This window comes from Periplaneta americana, chromosome 1 (genome assembly GCF_040183065.1).
Source record: "Periplaneta americana isolate PAMFEO1 chromosome 1, P.americana_PAMFEO1_priV1, whole genome shotgun sequence".
Lineage (NCBI taxonomy): Eukaryota > Metazoa > Arthropoda > Insecta > Blattodea > Blattidae > Periplaneta > Periplaneta americana.
In genome coordinates, this window is record NC_091117.1 from 17,953,236 (window position 1) to 17,975,896 (window position 22,661).

The 22,661-nt window shown below is 34.5% G+C and overlaps 1 protein-coding gene across 8 annotated transcripts in view; it reads right to left on the reverse strand.

Annotated features, from left to right (window-relative positions):
* The window catches only part of LOC138710146 (uncharacterized), a 275,652-nt gene that overhangs the window by 50,676 nt on the left and 202,315 nt on the right, over nt 1-22,661 (reverse strand). For 7 of the 8 annotated variants that reach the window (XM_069841334.1, XM_069841180.1, XM_069841108.1 and 4 more), the window contains one exon: nt 5,138-5,308. In XM_069841334.1, coding sequence (XP_069697435.1) covers nt 5,138-5,308 — 171 coding nt within the window. The remainder of the gene's footprint in view (nt 1-5,137; nt 5,309-22,661) is intronic. The other variant, XM_069840859.1, reaches the window with a different exon arrangement.

The following is a 22,661-nucleotide window of genomic DNA, read 5'->3' on the forward strand; positions in this document are numbered from 1 at the left end:
CTGGGGTAAATTATCTGTTTGCAGTATTTTACTCAGCATTTCTTTTCGGGAGTGGGGGGATTGTTTTTAAATGAGCGCCTTCGAATGGGCCTTTTTATACATATATAGAGAAGTTACTTTCTGGCAATACTAAACTTAATAAAACAGTGGGCCTAGTGTCCATATAAATTTCCACGGATTTGAAGAAACTGCTATTTTACAAGCAGCAAGTTACCACCATGTTGTCGTTAATTCGAACTGTGATGTCCAATAATCTCTCAGCTCGGTTACGGGAAGCATGTATTTCTTCGTAAATATGTTTAAACTTGTTTAAATATGTTATATCAGTTTCAGACATTATTTTTATTACATTAATTGATTTTAATAATTTTAGTAAACGCCTAAAGCAAGCATATGTCTACTTGTATAATTGCACTTATATAATACAAACCCGTTAAGTAGAACTTGTGTTAGGAATGTAGTATCGCTTAGAAAAAATTAAGTATCAAGTTCAGAATTAATATTACTACATATTAAGAATATATATATATTGGAGTGCAAGAGGTCAAATGACTTTATTGTCAAATGCCTGGCATTAGAAAACAACAACAACATATTAAGTACTGCAGAAGGATCTGGACACCCTGGGCCATCGTTTCCCTAAGCCCTTGTCTGTTCTGGTACTCATAAGGACGTCGTAACAACAGTTATTTTAGGGTACTTTGCATATACTGCCACCTAGCGGCAACTCATTACTCGCACATAAGCACTGATTGAGCAGGCAGTGTAAGCAGCCATAAGATGTGATCCAGCAGGCAGTGGATTTTTCTCTTCATATTAGTGTTTTGTTTTGTTTCATGACCTACTCTACGTGAATACATCTACTCATCCTGTGTAAGATTTCAAAGTCATTTGAAAAAAAAAAAGTCAATATTTAAAATAATATCCAGTGATATGACAAAAATGATTATATTATATATAAAATTTTGCGAAAATTACAAATATGATCAGCATTAAACAAAGAATATAGAAAGTTTGTACTGGGAAAGAAGAAGGAAAATTATGTTAAACTAAAAATCCTGGCACTGGGGGGACAGGTCATTTAAAAATAAATCTCCAATCCCATGTCTATATACCTCAATTACTTTCCCCATAAAACACTGGCATTATATTATCAGAATTATTTTCAATCATATATATTATTGCAAAACAAAAAAAAATAAACAAGGAAAAAGAAATTAAAGTACAAATACAAAATGACAAGAATACAAATACACAGATAAAACCACAAGTGATACAAATGCGTTAAGTACAAGTACATAAGTTGGATAAAAAGTAATGGCAACACTGCTGTCATGTGACGATGGTGTGTTCGAGAGCTGCCAGCTGTGTGGACATGAACAAGGACTGTTAGATGAGTTAGTGCAGCCAGCGGCGACAGTACTCTGTCAATCTACTGCAGTGTGTAGAATGTTCACTTTCATAGGGATAATGCGAGCGCCCTAAGACCATACTTACAAAACTAGAGCAACGTTCCTGGATCAAAATTGAAATAGCACGAGGTCATAGTGCACAAGAATGTTTTCAGGGACTGCGTGAAGCATGTGGCGATGCAGCATTGCCATATCGCACAGTTGCACGATGGGTTAAAGCATTCCGGGAAGGCCTTGTTGCACCAGTACCAAAGGGAAGGTGACGACTTTCTTGGATGAATCGTCGCTATGGATGAAACCTGGACTCGCTCATATGAACCAAACTTGAAATGCCAATCAAATGAATGGAAGCATCCCTATTCTCCTCGTCCAAAGAAAGTGCGCCCTACACAAAGTTCTGTGAAGGAGATGTTCATTGTGGCGTATGACATTGATGGGGTAATACTGCACCACGCTGTACCTCCAAGGCAGACGGAAAACGCGGACTACTGGAACATCCACCGTACTCACCCGATATGATCCATGCGATTACGATCTTTTCACCAAAGTGAAAGAACCACTGCGAGAGACCCGGTAGAATACCAGAGATGAACTTATCTGTGCTTTAGGGTGGTCAATACGGAACATCAACAAAGATGGACGCGCTGATGGTGTATGACAGCTTCCAAACATTTGGCAAAAGGTAATAAATAAGGGGAGGGGGGCGACTATATAGAAGGTACGGAAATGTTGTACCCCTGTGAATAAAGCCATGTCAGAAATATCGAACTGTTGTCAATACTTTTTATCCAACCCATGTATAAATTGCCTCTAATTGTATTCTACTCAGCAAGAAACTGTTTACAATGAAAAAGTAAAGACTGAAATTATGCTAATATTAATTTAAAATGCATTATTATCGGGATTTCACGAATAAAACCAGTTTTGTTGGAATTCATTTAAAAACTTGATAGCTCAATGCTGTTCAGAAGTTAGTGTTAACAGAATAGGCACATCTGTCAAACAACTGTACTTCTGTTCGAACAGACTTAATATAAATAACCATTTTATAAAGCAGAAATAATGAGTTACAGGATGAAACTGTAAAAAAATTTCTGTACACAACGTACTATGACAACACACTCCAAGTTCTTTTACTTTATATATGTGCAATAATTTAACTCATTATTTGTGTAAACAAAATACGTGTGGATGTAACACGGGACTCAACCATGGGTTTTACATGAAAACGTCTGTCTTAAATAGACAGATATAGACGAGATCTTTCATTTGACACCAAAATCAGGGCGCTAGCACATTGGGGTCACGAGATATAAGCCTACTATCCGAAAATTTTCGCGCAAACCCAAAATGGCTGCCAGTAGCCCCCCCCCCCAAGTTCATACTCACTTTGTAGTAGTATACCCGATCAAATGAGATCATCCTATAAACATTACATCATTACATCGCTATTTCCGTCCTGGTATCCCAAAGACGTAATCAGGTCAAAAAATCCTCCCTTAAAAGGCCAATTTTACATTGAAGTATCAGTGGTCCTTTTATACAGGTTTCACTGTATATCTAAATATTCTGGAAAATACTCGGTTGCTAGGCAAACATGTAGAGGTGACGCAAGAAGAGCTTGCCACGGAAAGCTGCGCGAACTTTCGGAAACGTTCGGGTGCACTCGACCTTGCTTTAATTTGATTGGCAGTTCTCAGTCGTCTGCTGGCTTGATGAAAGTAATGTAACGTAAACCTTGTTGCAGAGTAACTAGTAACATAACATTGTTGAAAATACAGAAGCACGAATTTTTTTACACATAAAATCACTGAATGAAATGACAAAGATGTTATAAGAAATATGTAATTGTGTAATAATTTATATTTGACATTGTAATAAAACACTAATACTATGTGATTTCATTAAAATGTTCTGATAACTAGGGTACTATGATTGGTTTATTTTAATCTGTATATACTCATGTTACGAGCGGAGCCTGTTTCGTTTTTCATAAATTTATAAATGTTATAAATAATTCCCTAGTTTGACTGTGTAACGTTTTATTAGCACTTCCTAATTTAGAGCAAAACAGGGGCATTGTTAAGTATAGTCCCACCATCGGATCTGTGCCCCCCGTAAGATATGCAAACTGAACCTTAATTCCTTTTCAGCCTCGGCAATTCATTTCCCTCCCTGTATTCCTATTTCTGTCTTTTCTATCCCTCTCTCTATCTCTCTCCCACTACTCACAATTTTGAGCCTTCTTGCGGGACAGTTTATTTGCACTTGCAGTCCAGTGTTGTCAACTCAACATGAACACTGTAGCACGGAGTGGTGAAAGAAATATTATTACGCAAGTAATAGCATTTTGCGATGAAGAGAAACGAACAGGTCAATATTTGTTTCCTATAAATCAGGCAACGAAAAGAGCAGCTGCGATCACATGTGAGGCTTATTTTATTTCAATTGATTACATATTAAAATTGCTTACTTAACTAATACTAATATAATACAACTTTTTTATGTAATTTATATAGGCAGATCAGAGCGCCTAATAAGAAAATCAGGAGAGAGAGAGCCTGTGCAGGAGATGAAAAGCTAGAGTCATCAGGGAAGAACAGACCAAGGGAACCTTTAATTCTTGTAGATGATATGGACAGATGTATTTTACGAAGAAAGATACAAGAATTTTATACGATGCAGAAAGAAGTTCCGACACTGGAGAAATTATTGAAGGTTGCGAGAGAAGCAATCAATTTCCAAGGAGAGAGAGAAACGCTACGGAAAGTGATTCGAGACATGGAATTTAGATTTAAAATCTGTAGAAATACAAGATGTATTTTGATTGAAAGAAATGATATTGTAGCATGGAGGGCCAGTTATTTAAGAAAAATTGCGAAATTTCGCAGAGAAGGAAAGTATATTGTGTATTTAGACGAAACATGGATACATCCACATCATACTGTTAAAAAATGCTGGCAAAGCGATAATGTTTCTGATGTAATTTCAATTTAACCAATAAACATCCACTGTAATAATATAATTATCTGCAAACAATCGTAAGTCAATCAGCGTCATTAGACCTACTTAAATTAAATTATGAATAAGTAATAATTAACCTTACATTATTATAAGCAATATTCAAGAGACATGACACTGTTTGGCGGAAGTTTGGCAACATCCCTATTCAGCAAGGTTCGTGGCCTGCTGTTTGACGTAGTGGGAGAGAAACAGGTGGAATGGGGTGAGTAGAGGCGTTAACTTTTCCAAGAACGACGACAGCGCTGAAGGGGCATAGATCCGATGGTGTGACAATACATAGAATGTTATACAGAACTCTGTTATTTAACAAACACACTTTGAACTACATAAAACTCCTGATATCAGGGATAAAACGCAGAAAATGTAACGCACACGCTGGCTTCTACCCGCTCTGCACAACACTCCACAATACGAACAGTTTAAGACCGCGCTTTCGAATGCACCCTGTAATCAGCATTAGGTGATTCATAGGAGCCCTGTAACGAGCATGGCGGCACGAGGACCGAATATCGTTCTCTGCGCATAAGTCAAATGGGTAAGTTTTCTTTGCGCTTCCTCTACAATAGGTGAAAGATAATTTCAGCCCTGTTTGTTTTGGCACACATTCTACTTAACAGCAAACACAAAAACACAGGAAAAGTGAATAACAACATTTTAAAAGATCTCTTAGAAATTCAAAGTAGTGAAGCAAAATGTCTTACTTGATGGTCGTTCGTCTGCTTCTTCTGAGCTTCCAGAACTCTGATTGTGATATGACTTCTCAGAATTCGAGCAACCCGGTCTTAAAACACGCTGATTTTTGGACTGCTTAACTGTTTCCTTTTTTCTTGTAGAACCACGAGGTCTCCCTCTTCTTTTTGAAGCTTGACCTACTGGAAAAACAGTAAGAAAACTTTAAGTACCATGAAATCATTCATTTTGTATTAAATCAAGAATTCCCAAGTTTTATCACTAATAACAATAATAATAATAATAATAATAATAATAATAATAAAGTTAATGAAATATGTTACTATGAATATTAATTGCAAAATGCTAAATTCGGGAATATCTTGGTTTAAGTTAAAAATATATATGAAGTTAATATTTTTATGAATTCTAAATAAATATAAAAAAAACATAATAGATGATTCACTTTAACAATGAATAATACTTGAACTTAACAATGTATGTTAAAAGACAAATTTATTGTAACTAAATAAAACACTCAAAGTTATTGTCCGAAAATACACTGTAACTTAAAATATGACCCCTGAAATCAGCATGCAAAACTATTTCCTATGCACTGCCTTAAATATCTTATTACGTAATAATTAAGCCATTTATAATTAAAGTGAAAGCTCAGGTATGAAATCTAATCTTGACCTAAGCTCTTACCTGTCCAGCATGAGGGAGTAATCATTTTTCCTAATTCCTTTTCCTGTTTGAAACATGTCGACATTTGCATCCTTTCTCTATCCAATGTGTGTTGCTTGACTTTTTTTAACATTGGTTTATTATCCAGAATTACTACTATTTTTTACTGTGATTGTTACTTTCCTCCATGTTTTGATGAATTTCAAAATAAATATTTGTATGTTCAGGCATTTCATAACAATTCGTATTTTCTTGAGTGTTGGAAATTTACAACTTAAAAAATTTTTAATTATTGAAAATAACTTTTAAAACCGTTCATATTATCCGAGAAAAGAGCCAGTGTACATAAATTACATAAAAACTCTTCTTCACACATAAATATATATTAATACAGAAAATCACTCCTGTTAATATGCAAGTATAGACTTCGATCTCAAATATCTTGTTCTTTAACTTAATGTAAAGTTTGTGATGAAGATTTCTAAATATAATCAATCACGTCGCACATATGTAATTTACTTTCCTCATAAATTAAGTAAAGAAAATTCAGCTATAGCAATAGACAGGTAACGCAAATGAACTGAATTAATAAAAAAATTAGTAACATAATAAAATTAATATTGCAATATGAATCATATGCCGATTGGAAAACATAAATATAAATCTCTTCAACCAGAATCCATAAATCTTGAAGGAAGTAGAATGCAGATTCCATATATGACAGGAGAACATTTATGGTTTGCATTTACATCAAATACGTACGATCAATTTCTTTTGAACAAATATTAATTGCACATCTTCACAGTAAAATAATCTTATTTATGATATATAACATCAACTTCAGATAACATCAACTTCAGAATACATAAAATTTAAATGAAGTTCTTCATCTTTCCACAGCATACAGTGACACTGCTTCATTATTCTTTTGTTTAAAAATTCATCTTGTTAATTTATGAACGTATTTTAAAATGGTGAACATTGGAATCCCACTTCATAAAAACTCAAGCCATTTTTACTATTCTCGAATTCACACAATCGTCATTTTTTATATTATAAAATTTTCGTTTGTTTGCATGCTGAATAGGGAAATGTTCTTTTTTCTCTGTTTATTATTTTTTATGTAATTTTCAGGAAAAACTCTCTCTTCTCTGCATACAAGTTAATACATATAAAACGAACTTTTTATAGTAAAAACTTGCTGCAAATAATGTTATAGATTTTCTTTTATGTGCATATTTAATTCATTTAGCATTTTTCCTCTTGATGATGAAGTACGTTTATATTCTTAATCATTTACCATAGGCAAAGAATCATAATTTAAGATCCATTAAAATAAAATTCCCATAATGTATTGTGTATTATACTGTGACCATATACTTCATTATGCGATGGATTAAACATTTCTTGTTCCATTTTACAACAGTTGAAAGAGAACATACAACAAATGTACCATATACATTTAATTAACCACAACAAAGTTGTATTTTAACGACATTTGTGGGCAACTCCAAATTGATTTATTCAGCATAAAAGCACATTTATGACAATCAACGACTTTTCCACGTAGCTTGTGTTGACAATGAACATTTTCTTATATTTCAGACAGGTAACAGTCATTCTATCCATTCAGCAAATAATTAGTAGTGAAATAAAAAGAAGAAGAGATGGTGATGATCATAATCCAGAAGCAGTCTTCTTGATATAACAGGAATTATATAAATTTGAGCATTTCAACAGACATACTGCTTGCTTCATGGAAAACGAAGTTACTGGCCAGTTCTCTGCCATATCGAACAGAATGCCAGGTGATGTTTACGTATATAGTTTAGTACAACACTATACATTACATTGTAACAATAAAAAAACTCACAGCCACCATAACTTATACAGTACTGATAATAAACATCACTTCCCTTTGTGGGAAGTATACACAATGACAAGAAATTTCAGTGCTCTTCTACTACAAAATCATTCCACCAGGAACTACAGACCATATTTCGACTATATAATATTAAGAAAACTGATGTATTCCACAATGTATAGACGGCTTCATGTAGCTTATGTTGAATGCTTCCAGGTTTTTTCTTTCGAGCAACAAAATTTCTTTTTCATTATAAAACTGGACTCTATTAAGACACTATTTCTACACATGAGTAAGTTATGCAGTCACATATACCTGACACATTCCGATCATTAAGAAGTCCTAAGTCCTGCAGTAACTGCAATCCTTATACTATCTTAGTAACGTGTTTTAAGATTTCAACTGGTGTAACAGTTCTATTATATTGAATATGCTTGGGAATGTAAACTATTCTCGTCTTGTTCATTTTACCGTGTTAAGAACATGAACTGATTTGGTTCTTATCAAGAAATATACGCAATTAAGAATATAATGGTCGAGCAATCAGTACCTGTAACACCAAGTCAGAATTACTGCTAGCATGACCTTGTGAAGTCAAATCGGCGAAGTTGGAAGTAATATTCTTCAGGAAAATAAACACACAGGAATCCCCATACAAACAAAAGGATTAACCAACACCATGGTACAAACTTCAAAATATATGTCATGTTTAATAAAAGTTCCCACATGCAATTCAGCTCTAATAATATTTTCTCTTCCCAAATCCTCGAACATTACAACTCTTCCTCTACATTATTACACTATTTATTTCGTAAAGGGAGATTAAGTAAAAATGTTTTTGTGGAGAGGGAGAAAAAATGGAGGCAGAAGACCTAACAAAAGCCTTCTTTCCTTAATTCTGAATTCAGAACCAGATCATTTTCGTGAAAATAACGAAATACCGTAATTCCCCCTTATTCAAAGAATCTGTATTCAAAGTTAACCTCAGTAACATTTTGTTTATATATCTTAGTGCCTCGTATCTTTACATATATATAGAATTTTATAGAAAATCTCAAATTTAGTCACAGTCTTATTCATGGACTGTGGTGATACCAATCACCAACACTGTCCTTAGTAGCATTATCTCCACTATTTACTTTTCACTGTCCTAATACATATTTTTAGGGTCTGCTTCACATATCCACAGCAGGTTTCGAAACGTATCCCCCAGAGATATGAGGGAAGAACAGCATTCTTCTGCAGTGTAACAAGAGTTTATCTATATTTATGTAACGTGAAAGTTGGTTAGCTTATTGCTAAGAAATCTAACGACGATCAGTAAAGACTCTTACTAGTCCAGCAGTGTGAAGATTTTAATCTCAGTAAGTGAGGAGTCTCATTCAGAAATACGGTTCTTGTCAGCCTGAGTGGTGCAGTCGGTAGAGTGCTGGCCTTCTAAACTCGAGGTTGCGGATCCGATGGCATTTAAGTATGCTTAAATGTGACAGGTTCATATCAGCATATTCGCTGGCATATAAAAGAACTCCTCTGAGACAAAATTCTGGCACACTGGCAGCACTGATATAATGTCGGCAGTTGCGTCGTTAAATAAAACATAATTTCAATGCGGTTCTTTTGTGTGCTGTGAGTACATTACAAAGTCCTAACATAGTTTCCCCACAGAAGGCCGCCATGCTATAGGAGAACTACAAGCAGTATTCCATAAACCAATTAGCTACCCAAATTTAATTCCAACTACCAGGAAACTAACATTAAAATAAAAAGAGAAAAAAGATCAATTTCTTATCATAGAAGTGTGCTTCATGATATTGTCCTAAGTTTTTAATTACTGACGAAATATTCTAAAGAGATAAAAACTTATTCTAAGACTGGAAACAATTCCTTTGAAGCTATTTTCCTACTTTGGTCAATTATGTAATAAGAAAACCATCTTCAACAAAGAACCTAATGATCTGTGAGCAGGTTATTAGTACAGTACTAAACAAAGAAAATTTCATACAAGAGCTCAAAACATTGAAATCTTATTATAAAAAAAAACTGTACGCATTACTGAAATTTATTTTATATTTAATATTTGAGAAAACTATCAACAGGACTGCACTGTTTCTAAATTTAATATGTGAAAAACAAAGGTGAAGACAAAAGATACAGAAGGTATAAAACTATGTTATTCATAATTTCTTACCTCTATATAACTTTATACAGCGAACTGCCATTACAACCTTCAACAGATCATGAGAATTTCGTCATAAAAGTTGAATAAATTAGGATTCTTACAAAGATTTTCAACGGAATAACACATAAAAGTAGTTGTGTTAATATATGTAACTTGCAGGGTATGTCTTTTAGAATTATGTAATAAATAAAAAATGCCAATCAAATTTAAGATCCAATTCTACACTAATATAACTTCTTGAGAACATCTAAAAGCTTATAATGATATCGAACAAGGCACACAGCAAAATTTGTCAATACCAAAACATTGCTCAAGAAATTAAAAAAAAAAAAAAAAAGGCTTCTGTAAATGTTCAGCATTAATTTACTATGTACTACATTAAGTAACTGCCATTTAATTCTTACAGTTTGTAACAGACAAGACAGATTTTTACTTAGGCAAAGGAGTATGACAGAACAGTCACAGACTAAGATATATGAATACAAGTACGGAGTCAGTTTCAATAAGTTTACGAGAACAAAATCTCACTGAAATTTAAGCTTTCACTGTATTTATTCAAACATGTAGTTTATATCTGATAGGATTACATACTATTACATATGTATCATATATATGTAAATATCTTAGGTTTCTTCTTTAGCTACCGTGCATAATTGACGAAAAGTTGCAAGTTTGCTCTTTCCAGAATACATTGGAAGAGATTACAATATCACATCTGATTTGAAACCTTGTCGACACGAGTTACAAATATCAAACTAGCATATTAACACCTACGTATTCTCGTACTTAAATCAAATAAAATACTTTGTCCTACGAAATAAACCACAAATCATCTAGGAAACAAATTTTAACACTAACATAACCATAACTTACATCTACTTAACTTTTTGGTACTCACTTTCATTCCATCAACATTCAGCAAATGTTACAAATGTCACATCTTACACTACATATTAAGTTTCCAATGTTATCATAGTATACAGAGTGTTCTGACGAACTCATTGGAGTTAAGAGATTTATTCTTGAGAAAAAATAAAATATTCATATACCATTTTCCTAAAGATCTGTTTTTTTAATAACCATTTTTAAGCAAAAATCGATCCTGTATTAAATGTTACTGACATGGTACATTATGCACGACTGAGCAACAAAAATGTTTATTCAAGCATTTTACAGCTTAAAATTCCTTAGATAAAGCGCATTTTGTGTAATGAATTAGCTGCAGGTTGTAGAGATTATGAAACATAAGGTACACATGAAGGAGAATGTAGTTAAAAACTTATCAATTTCAACTTCTAAAACAAACTTATCTGCCTGAGAGAATTTAATGGCCCATTGTGCTAGAAACAATTTATTAATGGCCTATTGTGCTAGAAACAATGTTATGGAGGTACCATATATTCCATAAATTAGAACTTAAAAATTACAGAAGATTTTCTCACCTCTTGTCTCCTAATGAAACTAAAATATTTACGACAAAATGGTACACAAACAAGTTTATTTTGCTTCTAAGAATACTTCTCCAGTTCCTGTACAGAGTCCATTGAAAGCACACTGGTTACTAACAGGATGCCAAGAAGGTTTTCATATCTATTAAGAAACATCCAGGGACGATTTCTCAGGGCATGCTATGCTTGCTGCGCAAGCCCAATATTTTCGTAGAATGTGTATTTCTCAAAATGGGATTACGTACATTAAAATTTATTTTGATTTTTGGAATACTGTATAGGCGTAATACCATCCGCAGGTTGCACACCGCACGTATCGCAACGCTTGCTCGTTTCTCGGAGCTATAGGAAAGACGTACAAATAGCGAGAATATGATGCGCGCGCAAGTGCCTTCCTCCTTGGTCCGTCCTAGGCACACATGCTTCTGTTATGTACTGTTCGAAGCTCTGGTCCGAGAGCTACACCAACGACTATTTAACGTTACACAGAGCAGTATTGACAGCGGGAATGTGCTGTGATTTGAGAGTGCAATGTAATTGTATGAGCAGAATGCATATGTTAGCTGGTGCATGTATTATTAATTTGTAAACATTAATTTGAAGTATTGCAATGAGTTCGGAATTGAGTGTTATTGATACCTTATTATTAAAGCCATTTTCCCGAAGAACTATTCAAGAGAAGACAGACATTATAGAGAATATGTGCACTCGTTCAGTGCAGCTCTATACAACAATGTGCATTGGTTGGCAGGGTAGAAAAAAACTAAACTGTTTTGTTGGCCATGTTTGTTATATTATATCGAACTTCTACATCTGATAAGCGAATATGATCCATGACTCATAATGATTTCATAATTATAAAATAAATTATTTATGCGAGTCTGATTATTTTTATTAATTATGAATTATTATATCCTCCCATCTTCCCCTATGAATAAAAGAGCAAGCCTAACTTTCGTGACTAGCATTCACCTCTGGAAACGTCAGATCTTCTACCATGCTCTTATAGTGAAAATTTCGATTCATGTCAACTAGCACTACAAATAACCACAAGACATAAAAGTAACACAAAAATCTAAAAAGCATTCATTTCACTTGAGGAAACATTTTACATACATTCAAACTTAGAGATATATAAAAATATATATAAATATGTACACACAGAGGTGTTCAATCTACAATGCATGAAACATTTCTGAGTTACGAATGTGTTAAAATATTGAACACACAGAGAAGCCAGGATAATATACTGTGTATTTTTCTGAGTATAGAACATAAGGATTTAATACTACCATTAGAAACCTATGCATAAAAACAATGAAACAACCATAAATTATGATTTTCTGTATTACAAATTGTCAAAGACTTAATTTCTAAACATAGTCCACTGATTAAATTATGTCTTATTTGTTTTTATACAAAGTGGCAAGCGACAACGAGAAATTTTGACTAGATTAGTATAAATCAGACGTCTCCAAAAGCATACTCACGAGTAAGCCCCTGAAAGGAACCGAAGCCAGTACGTAATGAGCGCGCTCCACCTCACTCATCCTACCTGTACTATACTCAATGTTTATGCGCAAACGAAGAGCAGTGGCGGACTCCCATTATCATTGTGTTGGTCAGAGTGTTCCACCGTTTCACAATGTCTTCTAATCATGGACGTAGTACATTCAAGGATGAAAGGGAAGAGATATTTTTTGTGTTAGTGGGGAGAATGTGAAATGCTTAATTTGTTCGAAAATTCTTAACAGTGTGTTAAAATTCAACATGCGACAATACTCGACTCTTCACAAAGAATATCATACAATTACAAGCATGTTGGACATGTGAAAATAATTTATTTTGGGGCTATCTGTATAACTGTTGGTTATACATAATAATCAGTATATTACGTTTATACTGAATTCCGCATGACAAAAATATAGTTTTTCGTTTAATTTTAGGTGAAATGTGTAGGCCTACAAATATTTTGATAAATATAAAACAAGAAAATACAAACACAAATCACACACGTGTCCTCAGTCTTAAACAAAAAAAGCTTTTTGCTAGCTATGTTCTAGCTTGGAATATTGGAAAATCAATGAAACCCTTTACAGAAGAATAATTTGTAAAATCATGCATACAGAACGTTACTAAAATACTGTGCCCAGAACAAAGTCAAAGTCTGAGAAAATTAAAATGTTTCCAATACAGTTCAGAAAAGGAATTTCAAGATTGCAAATGTAATTGAATCTGAGGTCGAAACCACAATTAACCAGTTTGTAGCTTACTCGGATTGGACGAAAGCACAGATAGATATGACAAAGCTCACCCAGTCATTTTCATCCGAGGAGTTAATGAACATTTTACTGTGTCTGAATGTCTTCTAGATGTAATTACAAAATACAACTGGAGAAGAACTTTTCCAGGCACTGAAAGGCACCATAGAACAGATGAGATTGAATTTGCAATGGCTTGTGTCAATAGCAACATACGGGGCTCCAGCTTCATATATTTCAAAATAATATTCAAACGTATATTTTTTATTCTTTTGATGTTATTATTTGTAAACATAAGCAGACCGTTGCCTCAATCCCCCACTGATCGCTTCCATCTGTTGAGGTATGAGTCCCTTCCCCAGTTCTAGCCTTACAGCACACTGTGTTCGGCGGGCAGCATAGACAGCAAGAATGACGATACGCTTTTTGGAGACCTCTGGTATAAACTCATACTTTAAGTTGATAAGACTGTGACACTACCATATTGTTCCTTAGACAATGCCATTTCAGTAACCATGAGGCAAAGGATGGGAAAGCATCATGCATTCACAGTAAAAGCAATGATTGCTGTGAAGCTGCCCGACAAAAATTTCAAGTGAGCGATGCAATGTTGTCAAGAATCCCAGCCTTTGGTTCATTTAGTGAGTGAGGACGACTAATATACACAAGACCCTTTAAAAATACCCCAAAAAAAACCGCAAACTGAAAGATCAGGCAATAGCGTGAGCTAGTCCAGGTTGCTGTTCTTCGATATGAGAAAATGAATCTTCCTCACATTTTGTTAAAACGGATCAGCAAAAGTTACTCGTCTGCTGGCATCATTGGTTTGTAATTATTGGACAGCCTGAAGCTTGTACGGATGCAATTTGAGATCCAAAGGCAATATTCTGACAACAGAGCGGCGAGATGAACCTAATGACACAGTTTATCGTAGTGCAGAACATTGTGGACTCTGCTAGATGGTGGCATTGATTGCTTGAACTGTCTCTGGCATTCGAACACTTCTTCTTGGTCCTGGATGCTTCTCACTCAGGGTAGAATCTGTCGATTCAAATCTTTCAAACCATGTCTTCACAGGGTGAGCTCATGAAACTGGATCATGATGCCGAAATTCTCATCCTAAAGCAAATGCATGTTGCTCTCCCATTTTCTGCCTCATGGCAATTTAAGTGGTAATGCCTAAGAAACAGTACGGCAATATCTTACCAACTTCAAGAATGACTTTGCACTAATTGATTAAAATCTCCCGTTCCTGCATGCCACCCTGTATATGTTTCTTATGGCAATTAACCTGCTATGTCCTATACCCAGAAAAACACATGGTATATGAAACTCGAAAATTAAGATATGAGAGCTATGTAATGAAGTGAGAGCAGACATTAAAAACTCACGAGTAAAAGATCTGCTCATACATTCTCGACTATGTTAAATATGATTCCCTGAGAGAAAATGGGGGGGGGGGGGCAAATCAAAGAAAAATCTTTCATTAATATTTAATTTTGTACTGCCATGCAGTAAATTTTAAAATTCTTCTTATATCAACTGATGCTAAATTTTTTATATTAAATTATGAGAATTAAAATATAAACCTGAATGTCTCATGAAATTATATTTTCCAATAATGATAAAGATGCAGATCCAAGAAAAGTTTCTTATAGCACATGTTCCTAACATAACCCTCAACCAAAATGACAGATTCCAAAAGGGCAAGAGGTCCCTAAACCACTGAGAAAATATAGCAATTGAATTTGACAGCATTTCAGTTCGTTATTATTTGAGTATTTGACGTGTTTTTACATTAAATTAAGTAGTGCAATTACACAAGAGTAAACTTCTAAAATTCGTGTACATAGGAATTCTAATCTACCTCAAACAACTTAAATAGGCTACTATGTTTAAAAGATCTTAAGAAACACAGAACTTGAAGTACACAGAAAGAAAGATGATCCAACACCACTAACACAAGAACTTAAATACGCCACCCATAAAGCATCAAAATAGCTTTTGGAAAAAATTCACAACTCGGAGGATGAACCAACACCACAAACATCAGCAATGTAAATATTAACGAACAATAATGGCATTAATGTCATTTCTCAGCAAAATATAAGCTTTCATATGTTTCAGAATGTAAATATTGAGTCCAAAGTGTCCAAAATATCGAAAATACTCTTCTTTCTTCTCTTTTCTATAGCATGGAAAGCTGATACTCAGACAATTCAAAACATACCGTAGTTTTACCCATTTACTTCCATTTTATAAAATAAAGAAATTATGGAATATTGGACAAACGAGACAATCTCAAGAAATTTGCTTCAACGGCATTTTTTCCACCATAAATTTCACTTTGCCTCTCTTGGATTCAAATCCTGATCTCCACCAATCATAGAGATACAGTAGTTGTAGCTTCTCGAATAACATCTACTCCCTTCTAGTAAGTAGAACTACTTCCTGTCATGTAAATTGTGAGAATCTATACACTAGTTCTCGAAAATATTATTATAAAAGATAAAACCTTGTCTTCCATACCTCAGTGAAAAATATGGCATTTCGCTTTACAACTGGGATGTTGCGGGCTTACTATTTGGAGCGAGGGGTTGTTAACCAAAATTTACATGTAATATCCTTAAATCCTTTAAAATTCCTTTTTATGAGGTTCAGAAGATTGTAATGGAAATTCTGAAGGCCTCTCTTCAAATTTTACACTATCATCTATATATTAACTCGTAAATTTTTGTTTTAATGTACAAATCTAATCCATATTTTGCCCGTTTCATTTCCCATTATCTTTTATGTTTGTTAATTCTGGATCCCAGTGGTCAACCTCACTTGAGGACGGATGACTTTAAATCTTAGTAGTAATCATAATATATATTGTTAATCACTAAGATCGACCTATATCAATTTTGTCTGGCATTTAAATTAGGAACAAATTTTGACTGCATTTTGCAATGTTCATCATATGGGTGAATTAAGACCAGACGAATACCCCCCATTAGCAGAAAAACCTAAATAAGATGAGCGTCTTATAACCGTGTAAATATGGTGACTTTATCATATATTGCCATAACTGAGAATGTAAGCAGTTCATTATTTACTTCAAATTATATAACGGGTCCGACAGAAAGTTTTGACACATTTCAAACTGAAGTAATATAATTGATTTTAAATTTTTCCGTGTCTGCCAGTCTTCAAGCTCGAAAGAAATGTCGGGAGTTTGGTTTAGAGTCAATTGCAGTCAACAATGTAACGTTGGACAATTCAGAAGTGAGTCGTTTGTGTTGATCTGTTTTCACAGAATAGCTCCAGTACAGAAACACAACGAAGATTTCATCACCAATTCCAATGCCGTAACATCATACTGTAGTGGGTCACATTTAACACATAAGTATTGTGTTCCTCACTGGCATAGCATCATAACGCCTGAAAACACAGAATAAGTAATTCACTCGAAGTTCCTGAAATGCACAGTTTTATAATTTGGAATATGTGGATCCAACAAGACGAAGCAACGTCCCATACTTCCCGAATTTCCATGAATGTTCTACACGATATGTTTCCAGGACGAATCATCTCTCTCTCGATTTGGAGATTTATCATGGCTTTCAAGGTCTTCTGACCTTACTGTTCCCGATTTTTATGTATGGAGCAATCTGAAGAACAGAGTGTCTTCAACTCGACCAGCTACGACAAATTCTAAAGAGAAGAATTCAAGAAGAGATTACTGCTGTGTCCCAGGAAGAACTGCAGAATTCCATGAATTGTGTACTTTCCAGGGTAAGAGAATGTCTTAATTGTAATGAAGGTCACTTGAAGGCTGTTGTTTTAAAAAAATAAGTTGATCTGTTTCTATATAATTCTCCCAGACTTTATGGTCATTTATATGTTCTTTGTGTAATATTGTGCTAATATTTTATTTTTTATTAAGACTTAAAATGTGTCAGTACTTTCTGCTAGGCTCTGTATACATATACATACTTATATATACACATATCTCACTTAAAACACCAATAAAAGAAATTGCTGTAACTTAAAATATACACACCAAATAGAAGTAAATGCACGTAAGTTTGGTAATGCAGATCTTGCAATTTATGTAATGGAGGATGAGAAATAAATAATAACAATGCTTTATAGTGGAGTCGCCATAGTTTCCAGCACCCAATCAGTAAGTGATGCGAGTCAGCTGATTTGATGCTTGCGTGAAATTTGCTACAGCTGGAGCAAGCGTTTTTGGCGAGTGTCCTAGATATATAGTATACAGTTTGTGAGCATGTTGCTAGTGCAGCTGAGAATGGTACCATTTCCTATACACGTCACATCAGCCATTTTCGAAACATAGTTGTCAGACTGACTGTGGCAACTGTAAAACACTCACACTTAACGTTCCCATTACTTATTTCACACGCCAAAAACGGTGACGCGAACTATACTTATGACGTTACATTGTTAAAGTTGCAGCATTGTCATATTTACTGTTATAAGGTCAGCAAGCAGCTTTCGCTTTGCATCAAAAGACGAGACAGTTTCTGCACAAATTCGGAAAACATGCAAGCACATGGTGACAGCCTGTAACAACAATGTGATAGGCAGAGCCACGCTGGAAACTACAGCGACTCTACTATAATTCTATGAAGAACACAAAATTCATATAACACAGCAGATCATGTCTGACAATAAAGACGAAAGGCTGGCTTACGTTGCGAGTGTGTAGAACAAAACTGACATGTATGTTTCTCTGAGTCAACTTTCCACATATAGTATCAGGAAAAGATAACAGACACAATTACAGAATCTGGGAAAGCAAGAATCCGTGTATTGTGTTTGAACACGAACGTGAAGTGGCTTAATGAAAGATTGTATTGTATTTTATTTACATTCCATGGTATTCATACATCACTTCACAGCTTGAACATGAACAAGTAAAAACGTACTTTTTTATACTTTTTTAATTTGGTCCTAAATAATCTTATGTTTCGAGTTTGATTTTTATATCCATAAGGATGCTATTAAAAATTTTTACTACCACATAATGCACTCCTTTTTGATAGGACGATAAACTTGATGATGGAGTATGAAAGTCTTTATGCTGAGAACTGTTGAATTAGTTACAAAGTTTTCACGATTACATAGGAGAAAGTTTATTAATGAAAAAAATATACTGACAAGCCATGAGCATTATTTGTAGTTTTTTTTAAATAGTCCTACATGAATCCCTAGATTTTGCACCTACCATTATTCTAATTACTCCTTTTTGTAGTAGAAATATACTGTTACTATCTGTACAATTTCTCCAGAATATTACTCCAAAAGTCATTACTGAGTGGAAGTATTCAAAGTATACTGTTTTTTAAGGTACTGATATTTACTATCTCTTGCATAAATCTAATAGCAAAACATGCTGAATTTAGTTTGGAGGTAATTTCTTTAATATCATTTTTATAATTTAACATGTTATCGATTTGTAAGCCAAGAAATTTGGTTGTTGTTGCTTCTATTAGGGACCTATTGTTAATTATTGCACTTGAAATTAGCGAGGTTGAATTTCGACAGGATTTAAATTGGATTATGTTAGTTTTGTTACAATTTAATACTAATTTATTGGCTGAGAATCAATCTCATATTTTGAGGAGAATTGCCTCGATTGAAGAATGGAACATGTTGGAATTATTGACTATAATTACTATACTTGTCATCTGCAAATAATGAGAGGTCCCTCCTTTTTTGCAGAACCTATAGTGATTGCCACAACCTATCGATACATGCATGAGTTCCATGTTGTGACAGCTTCCTGCTGAACTATTTATCAGCAAGAAGATGCTCCTCCTCACTTTGCATGCCAAGTACGCAGTTTTCTTAATGACAGCTTTCTGAGACAATGGATGAATTAGCAGAGGATGAGACCACAGCTTGGCCGCCAAGGTCGCCAGATCTAAAACTTATGGATTTTTTCTTATGGGGATTCGTAAAGAATCAAGTATATCGAACAGTGGCTGACCTCGATGATTTGAAGTGCAGAATCTGCCTTGCAATTCAAAATTTCACTACTGATATGCTGAGGAATACACGACTAGAGGTTGACAACATGCTTGACATCTGCCGTGCTATAAATGGTGTCATATTGAAATTCATTTAAGATTAAAATTGCAACTCCTAATGTATCAGAAAATGTTAAGTTTCTATTAAACAAGTTTTTCATTAGAGCTATGAATTTTTATCTTACAGCTCATTATTACTTATTCATTTCTCAATCTCCATGGCAACCAATGTTGCATAAATTGCAAGATCTGCACTATTAAACCTAAGTACATACTTTATTTATCTTTGCCATATATATTTTAAGTTATAGCCATTTCTTTTATTGATGTTTCAAGCAAGACATGATGTATGTAATAGTAATAATTGTACTGTATGCACGTGACTGAACACCTCTGTCCTATATAATATCAAATGGCTACCAACAATAATCAATCAACGATAATGGAAAACATTATGACATAATTAAAAAAACAAACATTTTACAGTTTTTTTGCTAACTGTAAAGCATAAATGCAATGCAAACAATGCTCAACAGCCTGCAAACTGATACATGTTCATAAAATTATAAACTAGACTACACTACTGTCATAAAGGGTAAACAACAAAACACGAACAGAAAATAATATTCATGCCTACAATTCACACTACTTAATAAAAAATTCGATATGGAGAAGTAAATTATATCCATAAATATTTACAATTGATTTGAAATCAAATGTAATTCAAGGTGTGGCAATTAATCAGGCAATTTTGCAACAGCACTTATTTTGATTTGGCTTGAGTGGGAGGAAGGAGGGGGGGGGGCGGAACGACATTACTGCCATCTGGTAGAACCTTTAAAACATTTCAGTTACAATGGAGTTGTGGACTGGAGCGCAACATACTTAAGCAGTGAAATTATTTTATAAAAATGGTGACAATCACATAATCGCTTAGCGTGAATTTCGGAGAAAGTTTGGGGTTCATCACAATGATGCTGTTTCGTCAGCTAATGCTATCAAGACCTGGGTTCATAACTTTGAGGCTACTGGTTCTACACAAAAGAAGAAATGTGATATGTAAAAACAGTACCACACTCGACAACATAGCAGCAGTGAGAGAGGCCAGTGAACAGAGTCCACGCCGGTGCTTCGTCATTCCGTGTCACTCGGGCTTTCTGACCGCAGTGTTCGACGGATTTTACATAATGATTTTCATTTCCTCCCTTATAAAATTCAAATTATTCATGCACTACAGGAACAGGACTATGGAAACAGACTTCAATTCTGTCAGACTCATCTTCAGTTGATTAGTGGAAACCAGAATCTCTTCAACAACTTATTGATGACAATGTTATTGGGTTTTATTAATAAACAAAACAACTTACTGATGAGTGATAAAGCTCATTTCCATCTATCAGGGTTTATTAACAAATAAAATTTCCGTTATTGCCACAAACCCACAAGGAATTCATGCGAAACCACTTCACAGTTTGAAAGTAACAGCATGGTGCGCTGTATCTTCATCTACAATTATCAGTCCATACTTCTTTGAATATGAGGGAAAGGACTGTAACTGTGACAGGGCAACTACGTTCACATATTGGAGAACTTCCTGCATTCCTGTGAATGAGGACACGTTCTTTCAGTAAGATTGGGCTACAAGCCACATCACACGAATTTCCATGGCAGTTGTGAGGAACTTGTTTCCTAACCACGTGATCTCCAAACACAGGAATAATCAGATGGCCGGCAAGATCACAGACCTAAACAAATTGAAATTCTACACCCAAATTAAATCTTAATCCAACATCGTTTTCTCATCAGAAGTAATTGCTAAATGACTATAATTTGGTTTAAGAGACCATTACTTGCTTTCAGTAGCCTGTGACTTCTTTCTCTAGGAGTACTTGAAATCTAAAGTACTGTAGCACTAAAGCTATAATACCACACACGATCCAGGAGTTGAAATACCGAATTCGGGGAGAAATTGAACGAATTCCAGTGGAGATACTGTAAAGAGTAATGGGTGATGTTAGCAGAAGACTTATTGAGTGCGTACAGACGAATGGTGGTCATTCGACAGACATTATTTTTGGAAAATAGGACTTTTCATTGAGTTCAATTGGAAAGAAACTAGTCCGCATCACCGTTTTTGGCGTGTGAAATAAGTAATGGGAACGTTAATTGCGAGTGTTTTATATTTGCCGCAGTCAGTTTGACAACTGTGTTTGGCAAATGACTGATGTGACGTGCATATGAAGTGTCACCATTCTCAGCTGCACTAGCAACATGCTCACAGACTGGGTACTATATATCTAGGACACACGCCAAAAATGCTGGCACCAGCTATAATTGCCAACATGTACACTTTGTCTTTTTGTGTGGTAAAGGTAAATAAATCTAATAATTCATTCTTGATAAAGTTTTTAAAATCGTCCAATTCATTGCCGCACCTTGTATATGAAGTAAAATTACTTAAATCTCTGTCATTCCATACACATTATTATGCAAGTTGAAGTTGGTTCAAGACACACGTTCCTCTTTACCTGCAAATTATTTTCTCAGTTTGTTAAAATCTAGGCACCATCATGTAAAAAAATAGTGGAATCAAATTTCAATAGCAATCTCAACCCAGCATTCATAAAACAAATTTAGTATAAAATGTAAGAATTGGTCTTTCAAACTAATAAACACAGTTAATTCCCAGGTTATTATATACCCGAAAATATAAGATGAGGGAAGGCATACAAATTAATCACCATTTTGGCGTGGAAGACTATTGTAGTTGCCCTTCCCTCTCGTCACTTCAGTATTAAGGTACAGTATACGTCAAATCTACACTGATGTAGATGTCTGGTAACATTATCTAACCTTATCGACTGTCAGAAAGGAATGTGTCAGGTAGAACTGCACACACACAGATCATGTGCAGAATACAAGCATCTTGTAAAGAGATCACTTTACGACGTTACTAGAACATAAATCACAGTCTCAGGTCTTCTTGAAAGATTGATGCATGGTCTGAACAACATTAATAAACATATTTCTCATATAATCAACAAATGCATTCACCTTTCAAATAAGAAAAATAATAATA